Source organism: Osmerus eperlanus, chromosome 1, assembly GCF_963692335.1.
Source record: "Osmerus eperlanus chromosome 1, fOsmEpe2.1, whole genome shotgun sequence".
Taxonomy (NCBI): domain Eukaryota; kingdom Metazoa; phylum Chordata; class Actinopteri; order Osmeriformes; family Osmeridae; genus Osmerus; species Osmerus eperlanus.
Genome location: NC_085018.1, coordinates 15515368 through 15536474, shown reverse-complemented (window position 1 = coordinate 15536474; position 21107 = coordinate 15515368). Strand labels below are relative to the sequence as shown.

The 21107-nt window shown below is 41.8% G+C and overlaps 1 protein-coding gene across 4 annotated transcripts in view; it reads left to right on the top strand.

Moving 5' to 3' along the window:
* The first annotated feature begins 5553 nt into the window (after positions 1–5553).
* The window catches only part of sema3fb (sema domain, immunoglobulin domain (Ig), short basic domain, secreted, (semaphorin) 3Fb), a 49128-nt gene continuing 33574 nt past the window's right edge, over positions 5554–21107 (top strand). For 2 of the 4 annotated variants that reach the window (XM_062463185.1, XM_062463177.1), the window contains exons 1-2: positions 5554–5906; positions 7801–7953. In XM_062463185.1, the coding sequence (XP_062319169.1) occupies positions 7842–7953 (112 nt within the window). In that variant the 5' untranslated portion in view covers positions 5554–5906; positions 7801–7841. The remainder of the gene's footprint in view (positions 5907–7800; positions 7954–21107) is intronic. The other 2 variants (XM_062463198.1, XM_062463190.1) reach the window with 1 other exon arrangement.

Sequence of the window (21107 nt, the reverse complement as noted above, 5' to 3'; positions counted from 1 at the left end):
GCTTCACACTAGCTCTGTACTGAATGATGGTTAGGTGAGCGCTCACTACTATTGCTGTCCTTTATGTATTCTGTCTTTGTTTTGACAGTGATTATGAAGCAAGGGAAATATGTTGCTGCCGTTCTATAAACATTTTAGTCAAAGTTTTTAGGAGACTGTTGGGGGTCCTGTTTGCTGGTACAGTATCTACACTTTAGCAGGACATAAATCGTCTGAGTTTAAGTTTGTCAGCTAAAGCACTCAGCACCGCCAGTCATTAGTGGTACATGAGACCTAATGACTTTGTCACCTGGAGTCTTGGGTTTAACAGCTTCTCTGGGTGAGCTGAGGAAACCCTTGACAGATACAGCATATAGTTGGCATCTGAGTAGGATGATAGGATGAGTGACACAGTCTTGATTTCATTGGGATGGCTTGTATTCATCAGAGACAGGACACTAGTTCTGGTGACTCTCCACTAACACAGCAGTTGAATTAGGGTGTGTCATGGCCGTAAACACATGTGGTTCACATGAATTTACGCATCACCAAAAGATCCTCATATATCATCCAATTTATGCAGGACAAATCCAGGAATCTTAGCACTTACTGTAACAAACCAAATGAAGAAAAAACCCTTTTAAAAATGACATGTGAGTGACAGAAGAAAGAATTGCCAAGCATCAGCTGGAGAGGCAACTTTGCTGTGGCCTCAGTTTAGGGTGGTGGACGTTCAGGCATGATGTCATCCAGTGACGTCTGTTGTACACACCCTTGTACATTGGAAAACTGGACTTGTCTGTTTTCCTGTGGGTTAGCCCAGAGGAAAAGTATACTGGTCTGAAGGGAAGTGGCATGACAGTTCAGCTGAAACTCATTCAATTTTTATTATTATTTTCAATAATAATAATAATTATGTAAACAATTTACATGTATGCCACAAGTTAAATTTGATTCAGGAGTGTTTCTTGACATTACATTTCTATCATAAATGTGACATGCTGCCCCCCAAAGACATGTAGGTGTTTCATTTTGCTGTGGGACCACTGACAAAGTAGCTGCGCCTTTTGGTTTCATACCAACATGTTATTTAAATGTAAACCACTACTCCCTAAAGATGTCTTGCCAGTATTATCATGTGAAATAGATGTATTAACAATATCCATTGAATAATGAAAGACAACTTCAGGCTCACTCTTGCTCTTTCTCTCTCCATTTCAGAAAGTGGGTGCAATGGGTGAGGGGCCAGAGTGTGAGAGGAAGGGAGTGCCCAGTCTTTGCTGCAGCAGGGACTGATAGGAACAGCAAGTGAGATGCTCTCAGTCCTAGTTCTCATACACTGTTGTAGATAATGCCTCACCTCTAGAAATCTTCATTGCTCTACTGTAAGGAAGACACTGGGTGTGAATAAATGCCGTACTGCCTCTTTAGTTACCCCTACTCAAACAATTCCAGTTCAGTCAAGTCTAAACACGTACTATTTAGACAGTATTCATGTTTAGTACAATGCTTCGTGAAGGCCTCATTCAGAGCCTTTTCTGAAACAGAGAAAACACTGAATACATCAACTATCAAACACTGAGTTCATTGTTAACTCTCCTTCAAACATTCTAATTATCCATACTCAATCATGCAATTTAACAAGCAATTGTCCCCTTTGAGCTATGAAATGTTTTATTTTGTTTTCATAGAATCAATTTGTATTGTATTGTGCATTTGTATTGTGATGTAAACATTGTTGATGTTGGTTTTCTAATGAACGTTCCTTACATTTTCTTATTTCTCTTCTCTCATTATGTCTTTCTATTGTTAAAATAATATACATGCAGTGAGACAGAGCAGAGTTGCAGACAACATACTTTTTGTACACAACATACTTTTTTCACTTTCCACTGATCCTATAAACCTCAGAATCTTTGCCATCCCTTGGCCTAGCAGGAAGACAGGAAGTGGATGAGAACATACAGGAAGTGGTGCTTCCTTGCCCAGTAAGTCTTCCCACAGCATCCTCAGGAAGTATCAATGGAGCAGAGAGCAGCCAAGCCAACAACACAATAGACCACAGGGGGGTGAAAGGGCATGGAGCATTCCAATGACTATGCCATGCTTGTGTAAGTAAAAGGCAAAGCTGAGCATTTGAGGCCAACATTAGCATTTTCTGTCAGACTGACTGGTGTGAATAGGGGTGAGTGAATGAGTGTGGACAGTGTTAGGAAAATAAGATTGGGTTGGGGAATACACAAAGAATAAACTGTACTCTATAAGCTGATGGTGGTGGAAACCCAACGTGTCCTGCCATTCAAAGACGACTTATTTGTGCGTGACCTCACCGCCTCACGCAGACTCACACTACCACCTGCTCCGATGGCTTGTCAGCCACAGTGATGACAGGCTTTGCTAGACAGACAGGGGAATGGGGACAGAGGCAGTACGGCATTTTGCTAAATGTATTTGTAAAAAGTGGGACATTATTGATTCTGACTGTCCATGTGTTATTGACTATTTTTTAATTGTGGTTTGCATTTGATAGTTTTCTTATGTCATACTTGATTTCATTGCTTTGATATTATTTATCAGTTAGTAAACTGTTTAACATCATGTTGTCTGAACTGAAATGGGGAAATGGACGTTTACGTTTCTCTCCAAGTTGAACGGTGCCGTTTCTGGGGGATAGAAAATAACCCTGGCATTCAAATAGGTGAATTTTCACTGGGCTGCAGCAGGCATTGAGATGTAATTGGCATGGCAAGGGCACAGTGGAGGGCAGCAGCGAACCTGTTTTTAAATGTACCCTTATCTCTTAATGCCCTCATAACTTAAAAGTTCTCTAAAAGTTGCTTATGGGCACCACATGTAACAGAAAATGTATGGTTGCAGAGTTATTCTTTTCCTTACCTCTAGAGTACTGGCAGGACATAATCCATCCTTTCTGAAAACTTCCTAGAATTCCCCCTGGACAGAAACCACACATGAATCACAATTGACCAACCACCAAAATCATACTTTTCTTCTTTTCACAAATAAAATAAAATTACCTTTCCAACGTCAAAGATCGTTAATGCCTAGACAAACAGACGTAAATTTAAGAATACAGTTAGTGGTTCTATCCAAGTATATTTACCTTAGACATATTTCAACACTGATGTAGGGGGCAGAGGTAGGTATAGTGAACTCACCTCTTCCTACACACACACACACACACACACACACACACGTTTGCCAGTGCCCCAGCAGTCTCACAGGCACATTGGTTTGTTTATGCAGCTTCGTCAAGAGCAACATACAGTATTCCTTCCTTTTTCATTATGTGATGTGTGAAAGGTGGAAGGAAATCAAAGCCATTTCCTTAAAATGGCCTCAGAGTCTTGAAGCGGTCGGCTGTGGTTCATCTGGGAGAGAGTGAAGAGGGAGCAGTAAATGGGCAGTAAAAGAAACATAGGAGTCTATAGAGTGTGGCAAGGCTTAAAACACTAAAACACTGCCCAACAGAGAAAACAATGTATCCTTCTCCCCAACCACAGGTGAAAGCTGATGGTCATCTAACATTTGTGTTTCTATGAGTGCTTTTCCATATCAATGAAAAAAAAAGCTTTTTGTCAGACTATCCTCCATTTACTATAGAAACTATCCTATTAAAAATCATCAGACATATCAGCGAAGTTAAGATTTTGGAAATATAAAAGTTTCTACTGATGTTAAACATTGTAGACTATATCAAGCAAATGTTTCTTATAGTATAACAGCAAAGTGTGGTGTGAGTATATGTCAACTGTAAGTGTAGCTTGAAATTAAATGAATCCATTGTGCATTTAAACAGCAGTTAAATGTTAAAAGTTTGAGAACAAATTTTACACATTGGTCGCTTATTTTGAAACTATCCTGTATGAAGTAAATGGAAATATCCAGTCAAAATCAAGTTCATTGTTTGAAGTCAACCTCACCTGTCAGCTCACCAGCACCGACTCGAGGTGGGTCCAGAGTCCTGCACCATTCAGCAAAGACCCAGAACTGCGACACACCCACAGGGACTGGCAAAAACACAACAGCATGGTCCCCTGGGATTGGGGACACAATGTACCTGACCCCAAAAACTGTGAGGGAATAATGCAGGGTAATGCTCACTACTTGGCCTCTAGTCAAGGCCACAGGCGGAGCTTCTTAGCAGGTACTGAAAAGTGAAAACCGTGTTTGGAATACAGGGTCATGGTCTGCAGAACTGGAATGTATGAAGCCTGAAAAAAGGCCTCATACACCAATTAGATGGATGTCAACAACATCATGAAATCATGGAGTTTTCTCATACCAAATATTACAAAACTAAAGTAAACTTGGCAGGACCATACATGTGTGTCTTCATGGATTTCAATCGAGCAAAAACAGCCCACTCACACATGTTTAATGTTAAAGTAATGATAATACCTATAGCTTTCTGTTACTTTCAGCAGGACAGATGGAGGAATGTGGAGGCTTTAGAAGACTGCTAGACCCACTCTGAATGGACAAAGTCAGACCCTTCCTGAAGAGGAACAAGTCGACTTGGATTCGTCAGAGTGATCTCTTCCATTTGACCTCTGCCAAGTCTCTTTGATAAAGAACTTTTATAGGGTGTTAGAATGGAGATTGAAGAGTCCAGATTGAATGTCAGTGCTTTGTATTGGAGAAAAATTGGAGAGTGACAGTTCCTTTTGACCCAACTGATTTTGCAAATCTATTTTCTTAACTTTCCACTTCTTCAAAACTTAAATGCAATTTGGAGAAGGCTTGAACGAGAAGCAGATAATGAAGGATTGAAAGGAATGAATGGAAGGAATTAAAATGTAGGTTACATTTTCTGATTTAACTGCAGTCAGTCTGTTTGAATGAAGAGGTAAATTAGTCATTTTAATGGCCATTTTTGGAACTTAAAAAAACATGTTCATCATTGTGACACGTGTGAATCTGAGAATTAAGTAAAATACAAAGATAAAACTTGATCGTTTTCCTTGAATCCAATGTGTGACCTAATAGGGTCACACATTGTTCTATATTTTTATATTCACAATAAAAATGAACATAATGAACAATTCAGCTGGAGGGAGTACATTGTTGTGTGACATAGGCCTACTGAATGTGTCCTGTCTCCAAATTCAACTTTAAGCAAGTAGAATGTGTAGTTTGTAGTATGTTTGGACAACCTTATCAAATCTTGTGAAGCATTTTCCTTCCAGAGCTAATGTCTGAGATTGTTGTCATTACTATACATTGACAGGTTACTGATGAGGACGCCTTCTTAAAGAGAGAAGGTGAATAATTAATTAAGACTCATTTGAAGTGTGTTCATTCTTATTCAACATTTAGCCTATGGGTATTGTATGAGTAGCCTACGTCTGATATTTATACATCTATAATAAAATGTCTGTAAATCTTGACTTGAAAAGTTGACTTTAATATTGCACCTCTGTCATCGCTGCAAATAGATTTAAACATGTCAGTGACTTCTACAGTAATGTACACAACACAGTAGAGGCGGGATAAAAAGGTACATCCCGCCCCGTGGGTGTGTTTAAGGCAAATAGGGCCATGGCATCCACCTGCTTGCGCCTTTCTCCGAACAGTCAGGAACGCTTAACTTTCACCGCTGACTTTGGGTACTGGATTGGACCAGTTTTTTTGAGAACGAGGAATACACGTTGTACATTTTTTAAGGACCTAGCCTACTGAGTTACATTCACCTATCCTTTTTATCCAAGCGGAAAGAATTTCCTTTAGGCTGAATTTCATGAACACGGTCAGCGTACGGTCCTCAGGTGTTCCAAGGACCGTTCGCACAGGGAACTTAAACACTTTCAACTGGAGACGGAGGCGAACAATTTCTCGGAATTTGTTGACTTATTCGATGACATATAAAGCTGGACTCAAAGTTATTTTTGGAGAGTTGTAACAATCAGGTAATTAAATGCGTTAGAAATTATTTGGGAATGTTGATTATTTTACTGTATGCATTTGTTCTCTCTCTCTCTCTCTCGCTCTTAGCTTTACTTATTTTGTTCATCAACTAAACTTGATTGGGGGCCTTGATTGGTGACAAATATTTTAATAACATTTGTCTTTTTTCCATTGTATGATAAAATACTGCATTGCTTTCATAGCCTACATTGGAGTGTTTTCTCTATGCTTCATTATTGTTTTATATGTTGTCACTAGTGCTTCATTGTCTGTCATAGTTCAGTCCGCCTGTTAATCTCACAATGTAGTTAAAGCAACTGTAGATTTATAGTAAACTGGCGAAATTGTGACAAAATTGTTACTGAAAGTTTTTTATTTCAACTGCATACTGGCGCGCGTTTCATGAAAATGTATTGCATTTCTATAGCTATCTGTCCAAAATAAACGTATCTCTCCTCAAATATGAAAGGCGGTGGCGCACGGTTGCATTTGCTATGGAGTACGACCCCGTAGAGCTCGCTGAATGTACTAGCAGGGACCAAGCTGATTCAAGCAGGAGCAGCAAGCTGATCCAAGCAGGAGCATGAGTCTTGGTATCGTCGTGTTTTAATTGTTCATCGCAACAAGTAATCTTGACAGATAAGATTATCGGGGACTGATATCAAGCGAACTTGGTCAATGCTTTTTCGCTTATCCTTTTTTTGTTTTAAACATGCTTCCATGTGTTCATTAAGTTGTATACATTTGGTAAATTAGATTTGTGTTTTATTATTAGGAATAGGCCCAGACTCAGAATAAACAATGGGACATGAGAACACGTTGCTAACAAATAGGCCAAGTTTGAACAGCTGGTTTTACTCATCAACCCCCCTAACCAACCACTTAGCTTGAGATCCACATTGACTACTCTGATTTTGGTTTTCCAGGAGCCCCCTTACCTTACCTGTCAAGGAAAGATTATACCGTCAGTGTCCAGTCTGGGCTGAGAGAAATATGGGTTCCATCTTCAAAACAAGAATTGTTTGAGAAAGCGTTTGCATCCTGGACTGTAGGAATACATAGACACCTCTCACTGTTACCACTGTGGGTGGCAGTCTTGTCCCTTCATGAGACCAATCAAATTTGAAGTGAGTTATTAGCACATAACTCCATAACTCTCTGGAAAAGCATTGAGGACAAGCCAAGAACTAGGTGGATGTAAAACATGTATATGACGAGTCAAGGCTCAACAAGTATCTATAAATACAGTTAAATGTTGGTGTAGTTGCCGAACCTGTCTGACTTCTGTACTATGAAGAATAATTCAATCATATTTAAAAGTGCCAAATGTGTTCACCACCCACATTTGGGTTTCATTTTGTGTTCACCTGTCTTAATTTGATCAAAAGGCATATTTTACTGTGCAATTAACCAACAGAGGACTGTATTTATCTGTGTTTGATTGGATGGTGACTGATTGGATGGTGTGAAAAAAAAGGTTTTACCTGAGCTTACATAATTATATAATTATATACCAACACTCTTTAGTTGGAGGTCATGAAGAAGGAATGTATTAGGCTTGTCTGGAAAACAAAGCCCTGCTGCACTAAATAACTTTAGAGGGAGCAAACGGGATCATCCCATTTGTCACTCATAATGGTCAAAAATGACTTTTGCATAATGGAATGATTTACAAAGCAAAAAGTTGGATGAAAGCCACTTTACAGTCCTTATGTGCTGCTTTCAAAACTTTGTATAATCCCTAAACATCAGTATTATGTTTCATAAAGTTACAGAACACATGAAAACGCTCCTATGAGAACGTCAATCCGACAGTAATTTCTGGATTTTGAGGTTAAGTGTGTAGTAGAATTAGCACATTGTTCCTCACTGCCAATCTATTGTGTCTATCTCTAGAGTTCTGTGATCCTGTGTGAGTGACTGGAGACTGGTTCACCATGCTGCTGGCCAGTCTGTGGACGCTCCACACCCTCCTGGTGCTGTCTGTCAGAGCCCTGGGCATCACCAACGACCCCCATGCTGCACCCCGGGTCTTCATCTCCTTCAAAGGTACTGTAAGAGTCCTTCAACATGGCTTGAGATAAAGGTGTATAACAGGATTGATTTGTGTGTGTGTGTGTGTATGTGTGCACCGTTTGATTGATAATTTCACTTGATCTCTTCTGCTCCCACGTGTTTGCATTATGGTTTGAGAATGAAGGTCCATGCAGTATGATAAGTTTCCTTCCGGATGTCCACCTCAACTGTTCCTCTCCGTTTGTGTTTGTGTGCAGCCTTGGTCTGACTGATGATTAGATAATTGGGATGAATGTGGCTTTGATAAGTGCTAGTTGGTTTCAGAGAGGAAGAATTTACAACATCGTCAGGCTCTCATATTACACCGCACACCCGTTCAACAGACCACCAACAAATCATGTGATTCTAATTTGCCTCCTCCTGATTGGGGCATGCTAACTCCAAGCAGCTGCTTCCACTCGGGTACATTATAAGAATAATTAAAAACATAAACAAAGCCGGAGGAAATAAACACAAATGGAAGTTAACAAAGACTCCAGTGTATTTTTTGAGAGTCTGTTTGAACATGCTGGAAATTAAAAGGGTTGAGAATATAAGTTCACAAATCAAATCGATGCATTAAAAAAATGCAATCACCTGCAGTGATGGCTGTAGTAAAACAGTCATGGTTATTGTCAAATTTGGATCCTGTTGCGGATGGACAGATCTACTGTATTGGCTTTTGTTTGTGCACTTCACTGGTCATGTAAATGAGATAGAGTGGGGCATTGTGTTTGTTGAAGGGAGAAAGAGTATTACCAAGAACAAATTGCTAGGATCAGTGAAGCACAGCGTTGTCCCCAAGGTCTGCCCCGCGCTGAGATCAAGCCTGCGATTAACAGACGGAGAAAAGCAAAGGGACTGAGCAATTCCCCTGTTTGCTTTGCTTCCTATTTCCCAGCGCTCCACAGACCACGTTGACTTAATTAAGTGGACTGGCACAGTTCACTGTTAAAGGTTTTCCCCCTCTTTAATCAAGTTGGATTTAACACATCACTGAGCACACATCCAGAGCTCAGCATTTCTTTCATACCTATTTCCATCATTTACTCAGTTCTTCACAATAAGACCTTGACCTATATTTCATTTTACACTGTCAAAATACTGAGGGTATTCTTTTTTGAATTACTGGCTTTTCAGGGAGACAATTTCCATTCTAGAGTTGCGTAGCACAAATTGTGGTTGAATTGGTTTGAAAAAAAGTGTTTAGACTAGCATACTGTGCAGTAGTGTTTAGCTGACAGCCGGGGTGAAAAGCTGGCTCTCTTGCTTACCTGTTTGTTTTCATGAATTTCACAGTCTACTGACTCTGCTTTTTCTAAAGCTCTAGAGTCAACCTTTTCCCCCTTCAATATTATGATTCTTCGTCTTAATTGTTTTTTGTTAGGCCTTGTGAACATTGGCCAACCAGCTGCACTACTTGAACATAATGTTTCAATTCTTAATTTGCACCACAGGGATATATTTGACCAGCAACATAACATGGTCTATATTATCTGAACCAACTTGGAGGTGCCAGTAAAGGCAATTGAAGTTACAATAATAAGCAACTATCCTGCTTCTGTATTCAACTTTGAAATGCAGAATGTCGCTTTTAGGCTATCACTTTGATACCCTCTATTAACTCTGAAGGAGGGTTTTGCATTTACAGAGTGAATAATAAAGAAGACATTGTCTTTTGCTTGTAATAAGCGCCTTAATGTGCATAATGCAGAGACAAGTAAACATTTAGTATACTCGTCATAGAGTACATGCCCTTTCATAGAGTAGTAACATACTTTATGAAAAGGCATGTTTAAAGGCGATTCAAATTAAGCTAGATATGTATCGCATTGCAAAGATGAAGGAAAGAACTTTGTGTTTATTAGAAGTATGAGGTAAGACCTGAGAGTCAGACTTTGGTCAGGCTTATCACCTTCGTCTTTGAACTCATTGGAAGGATTCACTCAGATATCTAAGTCGCTTTAGATAGAGGAACTAATAGGTGTCCGTGTAATCAATACCTGGTGACCCTAAACTGACCTGACTGGCCATAGAAAGGGGCATAGATAATCAATCATCTTTGTGGTTGGTTCTGAAAAGACGCTGTTGTCAACAACCCGTAAGAGGCATATATTGACTCCCTACTTCCCTGCATACAGTAGGTTAAAATCTCCACAGTATCAGAAAACAATGGAACTAGCTGTCATATTCTGGAGAAAACCTACCATTTAAAACACTAATTTGTCACATTATATACAATATTAATACATGTTGAAACACCTTCCAGTTTCAGACCTGAAACTGCGCCAACACTTGAGAACCTCTCTCCACCCCTGACTTGGAAGTAATGAATTACCATGCAGAGGGAATGTGGGAGAAAATACAGGCTCCCACGTGACACCACTAAGTAACTGTTTAGATGCAGAGCCCTTTGTAAACCATTTAGAGAGAACATCTTTATCTGTCGTTTTTCATATCACCCTTTCTGCATTGCAACGTGGAAGTACTCATCGATGGAGAATGACAAATCGTTTGAAGGAACTAATGCACTATTAGGCAATGCTCCAGGGGGTGTTTGCCAGTTTGTTTTTATATCGTATTGTCATGAATCATAACTAACTGTAGCCTTGTTGATGTTGGCCTATATTCTCTCAGGAATATTCTATTGCATTATAGTAGATTTTTATGTTTCCTTGTTCTCCTTTCTCATCTCTTTTTTTCAAGTGAAACAACAGAACAATGCACAAAGCATCTTTAAAAAGCAACACATACATTGTTGTTCACTAAGAAAGTGTGAGTGGTAAATTGAAGCCAGTGCTACTTGTACTGAGGTCTGTAAACATGAGTTATTTACCTAGGTCTGATGAAAATCAACATGAGCTGAGACTAAACAAAGGGACAGGGTCAAAACTCTTTAGAATGGTGATTTAATTCCTGACCAGAACCAAGGCTGTCTATGGTTGACGTTACAGTGCATGAGAGGACAGTAGTATCAATACTTAAAGCTATTTTACAGACTGTCTGCCATCCATGTTGTCCCTACCAGGCTTAAAGACAAGTGATACGGTTGCTCTCCAGTGGAATGCATGGCAGCATGGAGCATCATGGGAATGCTGAGGAAAGCCCTCCTTAATTGCCATGACATCACAAGGATTACCCCACTTCTAGGATTTAAGACCAACGCCATAGGAAGGCTACCCTTGCCCCTCTTGCGTTCACACCTCTCATCTGCAGCCTTGCTGTAAGAACTAGCAGCAAGGCCCTATTTATATACTTATATACTGCCTTTGTCTATTTTGAGTGGTTGGTAAGACCCTCCCCTCCAGGGTTAAAGGCCCTGCACTCTGGGATTCCTGTGGCCCTCGTAGTACAGTAGTAACATGCCTCAAATGTTATTGACCTACTGTACTGTATGTATTTCTGCTTTGACACCCGGGAATTGGAACAACAACAGGAGATTAGAGGGGAAAATGTGATAAAAAAAGCAGCTTATAGCACGGTTTATCCATGCTGTTGCTAATGGTTGTTATTTTTTCTGTGCTCTAAAGTACGATGTCATATTGACTCTGATCCACCCTTGTAGTTCTCTCACTCCCCTGGTAAATGTTTAAACCTCATATATGCTGTGTTCACATTATTGTCTGCTAAAAGGGGAAACATACCAGGACAGCCTCGGTTCATCTTGACCTCCTGTTATCACTACTGACCTGATTGTACTTGACAGCGTGTTACTGCACAACAAGAGGAGATCACTTCTGTCACTGGTGCCAGACCATTAAACTGGCCCAGCTGGCTGAGAATGAGGTAGTGATCTACTTTAGTCTTAGATTTTTCCCAATAGCTCACTGGTTAGTTTCTAGAGCATTTCTGTCTACCCTGTTTCTCTCTGTTACCCTGTCTCTGATCTGATCCGCCTGACACCTCCAGCAACATGCCACACCCTTACACTGACTAAAACTGTCTGGCTCATAGATCTCTATTGGACCACTTAATGTTAAACCCATGAAACCGCTACCCAAATACTCTGGCACAGACGCATGTTGAACTATATTCCCTAATGGCTGCACACAGTGCAGTTTCTATACATGTGGTGGGAAGGTAATGACTGACAAAGCATTGAAAACCATTACCTTGGCCATGACCCAGACCTCAGTTTCTCTCTACAGCAGCTATACTTAGTGTGAAACCCTGTTCTCCTCTAACAGGCACACAGCACTCATTTGTAATGCAGTGGTTAACCATGGAGCACCAGCAGCAGAGGGTGGTGGCTAAGGGCTGTGGTTTTGGAAGTGTGACCTACCTTTTAAAAGTGTAATTTTATCAATAAAGTCCTGGTGTGTCGAAATCATTTTTGTACAGTGTTGGGGGATGTTAGAGAACTAGTGTGGAGCCCCAGTGCTGCAGAAACACTATAAACCTCCACTGTGGTCTACGTCCCCCACCAAGACGTGGGTAGAGAGGGAAGGGGGGTGACACGTGGCCTGTAGTCCTCTTTCAGACAGTTCTGGAGGCATACCAACATTAGCCTCCTGGTTTAGTAATGAACCCAAACTATCTGTAAATTTGCTGGAGAGGATGTTAGGGCAGGTCCAGGCCAGCGTCTTGTGTAGGACAGGATTAGAGATGGAGAATCCTACCCCGACCCTACCCCTGCCCTTTACATCAAGGGGTTTGTGATCTCTGCCAGGTCACACACACACACACACACACGCACATGTAGGTTTTTTAGAACATGCTGTTCCAAACACAGCTATAATCTGGTGTCCAGCTCTGACATTGCCACTTCCTTTCTCTAAATAAACACTCAGCTACATGTGTCTTTTGTCATGTTGCATTAAGGCTAGCATAAACCTGGAACACACTGCTCTTGGGTGGGCTTCCCTCGCAGATCTGTTGGTGTTGGACTGAACATTCATTACTCATACATCTGGCTATATCACACACTGCCCTGAGTGATGGTATACAGACACAGATCTCCTTCTCTTCTATAATCCATCCTAATCTCATGCTTGTTGTAGGCTGATTGTCCGTGCGTTACACATGGCTGCGTGTGTGTGCGTGTGTTTGTGTGTGTGTGTGCAGAATAGAGGATAGGTTCAATCCTCAGTGTGCTCTGAAGGGCCCAATTTCTACAGTGAGGACTATTCTGGGGAGGGAGACTGTAGGTGACCGTGTACCATCTAAATATAGACATCCCCGTCTCTGGCTCTCAGTTCCCTGGTGCGCTGCCCCGTCTCCCCTCGCCTCTCCTCCATTGACAAGGGAACGGCAGTAAATGCAAAAGGAGCAGTGTGTTTGGCATTCCTGGCATGGCTGTGCTGCTCTTTTTTAGCGTCCGCAGGAAAAGAGCTGTTGAGAGTGTGTGGTGTTCCCTCGTGGTCAGACTTTCACCTGTGAACATCCGCCCGGGTTTGGTTACTGGTTCTGTCAGAGCCTCGCCTCGATTGAAACGGAGACCCTTGCCAAAGAGACTGTCCCAGTGTTGTGTGTCTCCGGTTTCAGGGCCATGTTGTTGCATCTGTTGCTTCTCGCCATACTGGAAAATGCCAGCCGAATCATGTAGATAGCATGAATCACTTTTTCCCCAGCAGCAAAGCCTGGACCCATTTGTTTTTTGTTATTAATTATTTTTCTGTATCCTGTATTATAAAACTAATAGTAAAACAGAACCAGACCAGCAATTAAATCAGACTTGAATGAATGGAAGCCTTTGACACAGAGAATACTGTATGTTAGATACAGACTTTTTAAGGGCTAAAGGATGACATATGTTGCAACTTAAATTCAATAATACAATGCTTTATTTGTTTCCTTTCATAATGCTTGCTAGTGACAACATTCTTCCTCAGAAAGCTGCAGCTTATTTCACACCCTCGTTGGTTAGAGATCTGTTTATGTAGGTACCCAGCGGTGTATGCAGAGGGATTATGTCAGGTCTGAAATGATTGTTCTCTATTTGTTCAACAAATGTTCCAGGTGATGACTGAGCATGTCTCTGACAATGCCTCCACTCTCCCTCCTAACAGGCTTGTCAGGTCGAACCGGAGCCACGGTTTCACCCTATTAGGTCGCTTGTTTCTAGATGGCATCCTTTGGACTTCCTGTGGGATTTGGTGGCTTTGCTCACCAGTGAAAACCGAGTATTAGTGCTGACTGGATAAACGTGTCGAGGAACCAGACTGGCTTTGTCCTAGCCTCCCCACAGCCCACAGAGCTGAACGCTGGGTATTCTTAGATGCTGTGTTGTTCCTGTGGCAGATTAAGGTGTCAGGTGGAGTCGTTGTCCAGACAGATTATGTGCTGATAATAGGTGACGTGTGTGTGGGCTCATTCACCTTAAACCTGAGCTGGGGTCCAAGTGCTGCTTGGCCTACAGTGAATTATATAATCACTGTTTTAGAACGCTGGAGGTTCAGGGAAGGCCGAACAGAATGTATTTGTCTCATAATAGAATTTGATTTATCATAGCTTCAATTACTTATTTGTGTATCCATGCCAGAGATCAGTAAAACCACATTTGACGTCACATAAAATAAATTATGTATTTTTCCTTAAATTTTATCCTTATTATCCAAGGGTCCAAGGGATATCATCCTACAATTCTGACTGCAAATCCTAGAGGAATGCTCAAATGTGGCAGGTAGACAGAGATAAAAGGACTGCGTGTGAATCCAGTGACCTAGACAGTGGTCAAGTGCAGCTTGACTGAACTATGACCAGCTCAGGCACTCAGTAGCAGAAGAACCTGACCACATGTGGTTGCAAAGTAAAGACACCAGAGAGCCATAATCATCTAGTATTGGTTTTGGTGAATATAATTTGACCTCTGGTAGTTGAGAGAAACCTTTCTCTGGGCTTATCCCAGGATGAGATGAGAAGGACTGTATATTACTCTTGATTCTTACAGCTGCTTAATTTGTTGTTCTTTAGTATTTAGTTTGCCAAACAATATCTTGTGTCTCTTTCTTATCACTTGGGCAAGGAGCAACAGCCAATTTCTTCAGTGGCTGTCCTTTTTTTGGTGGATTCTCCAGCATTGTGCTGTGTAGCTTGGGCAACATTACACTTACAGACATAAAAAAGGACCTGCTAACACACAGGTCTGTACTCTCGAGAGGTCAGCCATGTGGCTGGTAGGCAGTGAGGTCAAGCAGGCAGGCAGGACTGGGGAGTTCAGAGGTGCTCTTCCCTCAGGGATCAACCTGCCTCCATCACTCCTCCTGTCCCTGAAATATTGTATTACTGGCGTGTCTGGGTAACAACTCAGACTGAGCTAGGAATCCTAGAAGATGTATCCTAGCCTAGGATACATCTTTGCTGAGTCATGCATCCTGGTGTTTGACTTAAATATGGAAATATGTCAACTTAGTTTGAGTAAGTGTAGACATCTCAAATACTATGGAAAACGTCTTATTGTATCATTAAACAAAGTAGGCCAGTGCCTCAGCAGGCCTTTTTGCAGATAGATCATATGGCAGTCAGCAATTATCCCACATTTCCTGTCTGTGTCTTTTCTACCTGTCAGGCTTCTCTACTCCACCTCTTCAGCTGGTCAGCTGTGCTCCTGTGAAAGGAGAAATAATAAATGAAGCTCTCAGGGAGACACAATGTGTTTAGAGCGGACCACAAGAGCACTCAAGGCATTATACCGTGTGTGTGCTTTGATGCCTTTGTGATGTAACGCTTTTGAAATGCTGATTTGGAGTTTTCCTCTTGCATGTTGGTGGAGTAGGTGTTGATTGTTATGTGTGGAGTTAGACTCTGTTCCACATCTATTGAGACCAGGTCAGGGCCAGCTCTGCACCCCCCACCCCCCTCCCCGCTCTGTTTTGTTGATGGCCCATCTTTTCAAATACCCCCCTGCAGTTGAGTGTCTCTTCCATTGGCCAGGGAGTGAATGGTGGGACCCCGGCAAGCATTCCCCTTGTTGTTGTTGTTGTTTGGTCTCGCCCACACACTCTTCCCCCTGTGAAGGTCCAGCAGCCCACTAGAGCTCCTGTGGCGTTTGTGTAGGTTTGCCTCCCATTCACAGAAGTTCATTCACATTCTGGGAGACCTGGGGGTGGGTGTCAAACTGGCATCAGGCCTTTTCTGTCAGTGAATACCCTGCACAGCACCCCACGGACCTTGCTCTGTGCTGCATATGCATTCCTCAGCCTGGGCCCATACAGCACCGCTTTGGAGATGCAAAGGCTGGACAGCAGTGTGGAATGTAGGTGAAAAATGAGGTCGCTGGATAGACATGGGGTGCTCGGGGATCAGATGAGCTGGAAGAACAATTAACACTCTCCCCTAGCTGGATCACTGCCAACACATACAGCTGTGTGTTTCAGTTTGACATCAGTGGATTCATAATGATGGGAAATTATTTTCAAAGTGTTTGGCGTGGCACCTTTTTTTATATATGACAATATAACACCTTTACCACTGTTTTTTTCAATGTTGTATCCCTCTCCTAGAACAGAGATACAGAGATATCTGAACACATCAGAGGCTTCTGGTTGTTTGGAAAACTACTTTAGTAGACAGTGGAGGGGGTTTATTAAGTATGTTAAGTCCTTGTTTGACTTCTTACTTGAGATTCTTGTTTCCCTGCTTACCCTTTGAATGGGGGTTAATGAATACTTTATTGCCACTTCACTGTGTGTATCTCAGTGACCGTATTTAATTCTCCCCCAGAGATGTCCTGTGGCGTTTCCCAGAGTATCAGGACAGCCTCTTTTGCATTTCCTTTCTATGGGAAGACAAACGGGCCCAGAATCAGAGAAGAACCTCTCACTTCGAGAGAGACAGAGGGAGAAAGAGAAAGAGAGAGAGGGACAGAGGGACAGAGAGAGAGAGAAAGAGAGAGAGAGAGAGAGAGAGAGAGAGAGAGAGAGAGAGAGAGAGAGAGAGAGAGAGAAAGATAGAGCAATTACTCTTTTATGCTACTCTGAGGCTGGTTGGCACATTGCTTCTCTCATGGGCTTCAGTGGAGAGCAGTTTTTAACCGTTCTCTTCCACTTTCCCTGTTTTGACATGTTTACATTTACATTTAGTCATTTTTACATTTAGTCATTTTTATACTGGGTCTGTTTGGGAATCAGAAAAGGAGTACGGAGTACAGAGCTGGACTTTAGCCCCTGTAACTGTACACTAACAGCAGCGTCTGTGTTCTGTCACGTCCCCCGACTTCTGCTCTTCTGGTGTGTAATCAAGCAGTCATCCATGCGTTTGTCACCAGTGAGCTTTGATTTCGACTGCCTTCATTGCCAGCATGAACAAACCACTCAAGGTGACATGTAACTCTTTTTCACCAAAATATTGTTTAACATCCCCTTTGTAATGTTTTTATTCTCACCAACTTGAAAAAATGGCGCACATACTGTACAGTAAGTCTTTCAGACAAAGTTAAATGACATGGCAGCACTGTGACAAGTGTTTGCTGTTTTGATCTCTGTAATGAACACGAGGGTACCTTTCTTTTTGTCAGGGAGGATGACGAGCGTGACTAGGGGGAGGTACTGGGGGTTCCTGAGCTTCTGTCGGGCCCTGGACCCCAGAGTGATCAACGGCTTTTTAATGGGGCACTCTCATCAGAAACAAGGCCAAACTAGGGTACACAACCCAGGGAGATATTTGAGAGGAGAGGCAAAAGAGCAATGGCAAATAAGCACCTCTTCCTGTTTTCCTAAACATAAAAGCAGCCTTGAGAAAAGGTAATTGATCGTAACTAATTAGCGATGCAGAGATAAACGATGATTGGAGATGCAGTTGTTTTAATGACACACTAGGGGATGAAATGCACTATGGAGTTAACTCTTCAAATCCCCGATGTGGCTGCATGAACAAGTTAAAGCTCAACAGAGTGTGAGCGTGTTTGTGTAAAAGTAAAATGAACACCAAATCAGCAAGGGATGTAGCTGTAGTCCATAGTACCGAAAGAGCTGGTATTGCTGAAATGGCAGAATTTTCCAGTTATATTACTAGTTTTGACATGAGTAAAAAACCTTTTCCAAAAGGAAGTGGAGGATTTCTTTCCAAACGCAATTTGCGCATCACATCATATTCATTGTACCCTCCCACTACGTTCATGGAAGAAAGACTTAGGCCTGTCTCTGTCCTCCCCCAGGCAGCAACAGCAGCAGCAGTGACCTTGAGGACACCTGTTGGCTGGCCTAGGTGTGACACGCTCTCTATATACACTCAAGCAGGCTCCCGCTGCTAGTAGTAATCAGCAGCACACAGGGATGTTGTTGCTATGAAGAGAGGGTGTGTGGATGTCACGCTCACCTGCTACGCTATAGCACCATGCAAGTCCCTCTATCTCCCAGGCAGCCCTTTCCATACAGTCTCCCTCCCTCCCTGCCAGCCTTTACCATACCACTGGCAGGTAGGAAAAAGGTCTTCTTCAGTGTTAGAACTGGAAAAATGAACTGGCCTGTGAGAATAGAAGGCTGGCATGAATCGTGTTTTCCAAAACAACCCCAAGTGACTAAATGTAAATGTATTGTGGTTGCATTTGCTATGATTTGTGTGGCCTCTTTGAGGAAGTGTCTTCTGGTAGAAGTTTAATCTAAACTTGGGCTTTACTATAATAGTTTTAGGCTTATATAGAATTAGTATGTTGTAATGCTCAAATATTCTAACAAGGTAATGATGTTGATTTGAGCAGAGGACGAAAATATTTTGGCTTGGCGCATTGTCGTGGTGCAACTAAAATTCTTACTTTTCTTCTTTCATTTTTCTCATCTCCCAACGTTGTTTCAACCCCTTAAGTGTTTTAAAGAATATAAAAAAACCAAAGTGTTAAATTCCACGTTGAGTCTTTTCACAGTTAAGGTTTTGTCTCTAAACTCCTGCAGTCCCTCTTAGCAACACGGTTGTGTTACTTGCCAGTGAAGGCCACCTGAGATGGACAGATTTACTTTCATCAGATAGTCTGAGGGGAAGCGTAGCGACACCTGTGAAAAGAGCTGTGACGACCTCAAACAATCCTCCAGCACACTTGATCCGTTTCCTGTTGTTGGGTTTCATTTCGTAGTTGACTTAACTTTCCTGTTTCTCACTAAGACAGTAATTGCCAACACTTTGTGATGGATGCTTTCCTATATGGTATTATTAAGAGCTTGTTGATGCCCTGAAGGCATGACTGGCCCCTTTGCTCCTTTGTCCTTGGAAGCTGGCATTCCTCTGAAGATCCACCTGAGCAATCCTATCTGATTGAATACGTAAGTTTGCCCCATAATCTCTTTAACAAGATGCTGTGACACTCCTCCCACAGGTTCTTAACATGCTATTCCCTTTATGTACCAGTCATTTCTGTAATGGGACTAACAGTGGGGGAGTAAATCTAAATCTAATGAATGGAAGTGCAAGGTTCCCAGTTTAGTAAAGGAACTTGAGACTTAACTACTTATTTCCCACTTCATCCCTCATAAGCTTGTTAGGAAATAGGAACAGTAAGTAAGTTGATTGTGGCATTCATCATCTGTAGAAATGTGGCCATGTCTATTTCAGGAAATGTATCAATGTCAACACAATCTAGCAGTAGAGTGGATGGACAATCCAGACTCTTCTAGCTCCTTCTAGGTTATAACAACTTCTCCATTGAAAAAAAAGAAGAAAATTCTGTACAAGTTACTTTAATAAAAACCCCACTTATGGAAAGTGCATGAAGGCTGCCAGGTTTATTGTATTTCTCTCTATTCATAAAAGCTTACCCACATTTCTGGGACCATGTCGGGTTGCTGCATAATTCAACCCTCAAAATGCTTGTAGAACATGCTAGCTGTTGATGTACTGCTGTTAAAATCACATCATTGCCGAACCCAAATATTTTCCCTTTGGTGTATAATACTCTTACTGGACTGGATTCAAGACATATATCGCCAACAGATATTCAGCATTTTCTCAGAGCATTTTTGGAGAGTGAAACTTGCCTGGGGAGGCAGATTATGCTCTCTCCTCTCACAAACACTCTCCAAAGGAACTCAGTTTTGACTTGTCTTGCTTAATTGCTGTGGCAATTAAAATGTTTTTCAGAAACATCTTGAGGTTGGGATTGCAGAAGGGTATCCGTTCACAGCTGCGAGAGAGAGAGAGAGAGAGAGAGAGAGAGAGAGAGAGAGAGAGAGAGAGATAGAGAGAGAGAGAGAGAGAGAGAGAGAGAGAGAGGGAGAGAGAGAGAAAAAAAAACTGTCAAGTGTGGGCTTTTCAGTGGTCTCCACCCAGATCGGATTAATATATCTCTTTATGTTTATGAAATTTCAGTGAGGGATGGCTTATTTTGCGTCATATGAATGTGGAGGGTAAGGGTTAAGGGAGGGTCATATTTGTCCTTTTCAGCCAAAACACTCTTTAGAAATTCTTCTTACCTTATTTTTGGAATTAATGCTTGATTTTTCAGTCATTAACATCCTAAATTTACAGTAGAGCAATCTGATACATGACTCTGTAGCTCTGTGTATGATGTGACCCATTACCAAAGCTGCTCTCATCTGTATTTCCCTTCCTAGTTAAGGCCAAGAATAACATGCTGTATTAATTGCTTACACACTGTGGTTGGGTTCTGTTCTGTTTGGCACAGTGTGAGGAATCCATTAATCTCTCCATTCAAACAAGGGGAAATCTCTCCATCCTGTGTTTCATGCCCAGTTGATAGTTAATTGCAGAGGGCCACAAAAGAGTGTGAGAACGAAGGAGTTCCCTCTGTTGTGGAGCGTGCTGGGTCTTTTGATAAGGGCCATGCAGGGAAGGATCTGTCAGCTCCAAAGAGCAGCATTAGGGGGCATCAATGCATGACCGTTCCTCAGAGGAGGAGGAGCCGCATAGATAACCCCAATTATCGCCACACCAAAAGAAGTTGTAGCTGGCTCCCAGTGGCGCCTGTTCCTTTGCCATTCTCTATTTAACACATATTTATCTTTTTTGTGTCGTGTTTCCCCATTCATACACCAGTAAACCCTCTCGCGTAAACCAGCTGTGCAGGCGCTCATCTGTGTCTTTGAGTGACAAAAGCAGCACTTTCATTGAGATAGTCTTTGCTCTCGGTTTTTCCTTGGATTCCTGTCTTGTCCTCTAAGACTGGTTCCAGACATCTGATCCAGACCGCTGTTAATTACTCACAGTCGAAACTAACATCTTCAAAAATGAACCACAAGGTTGTGACATATGACATCTTGTGG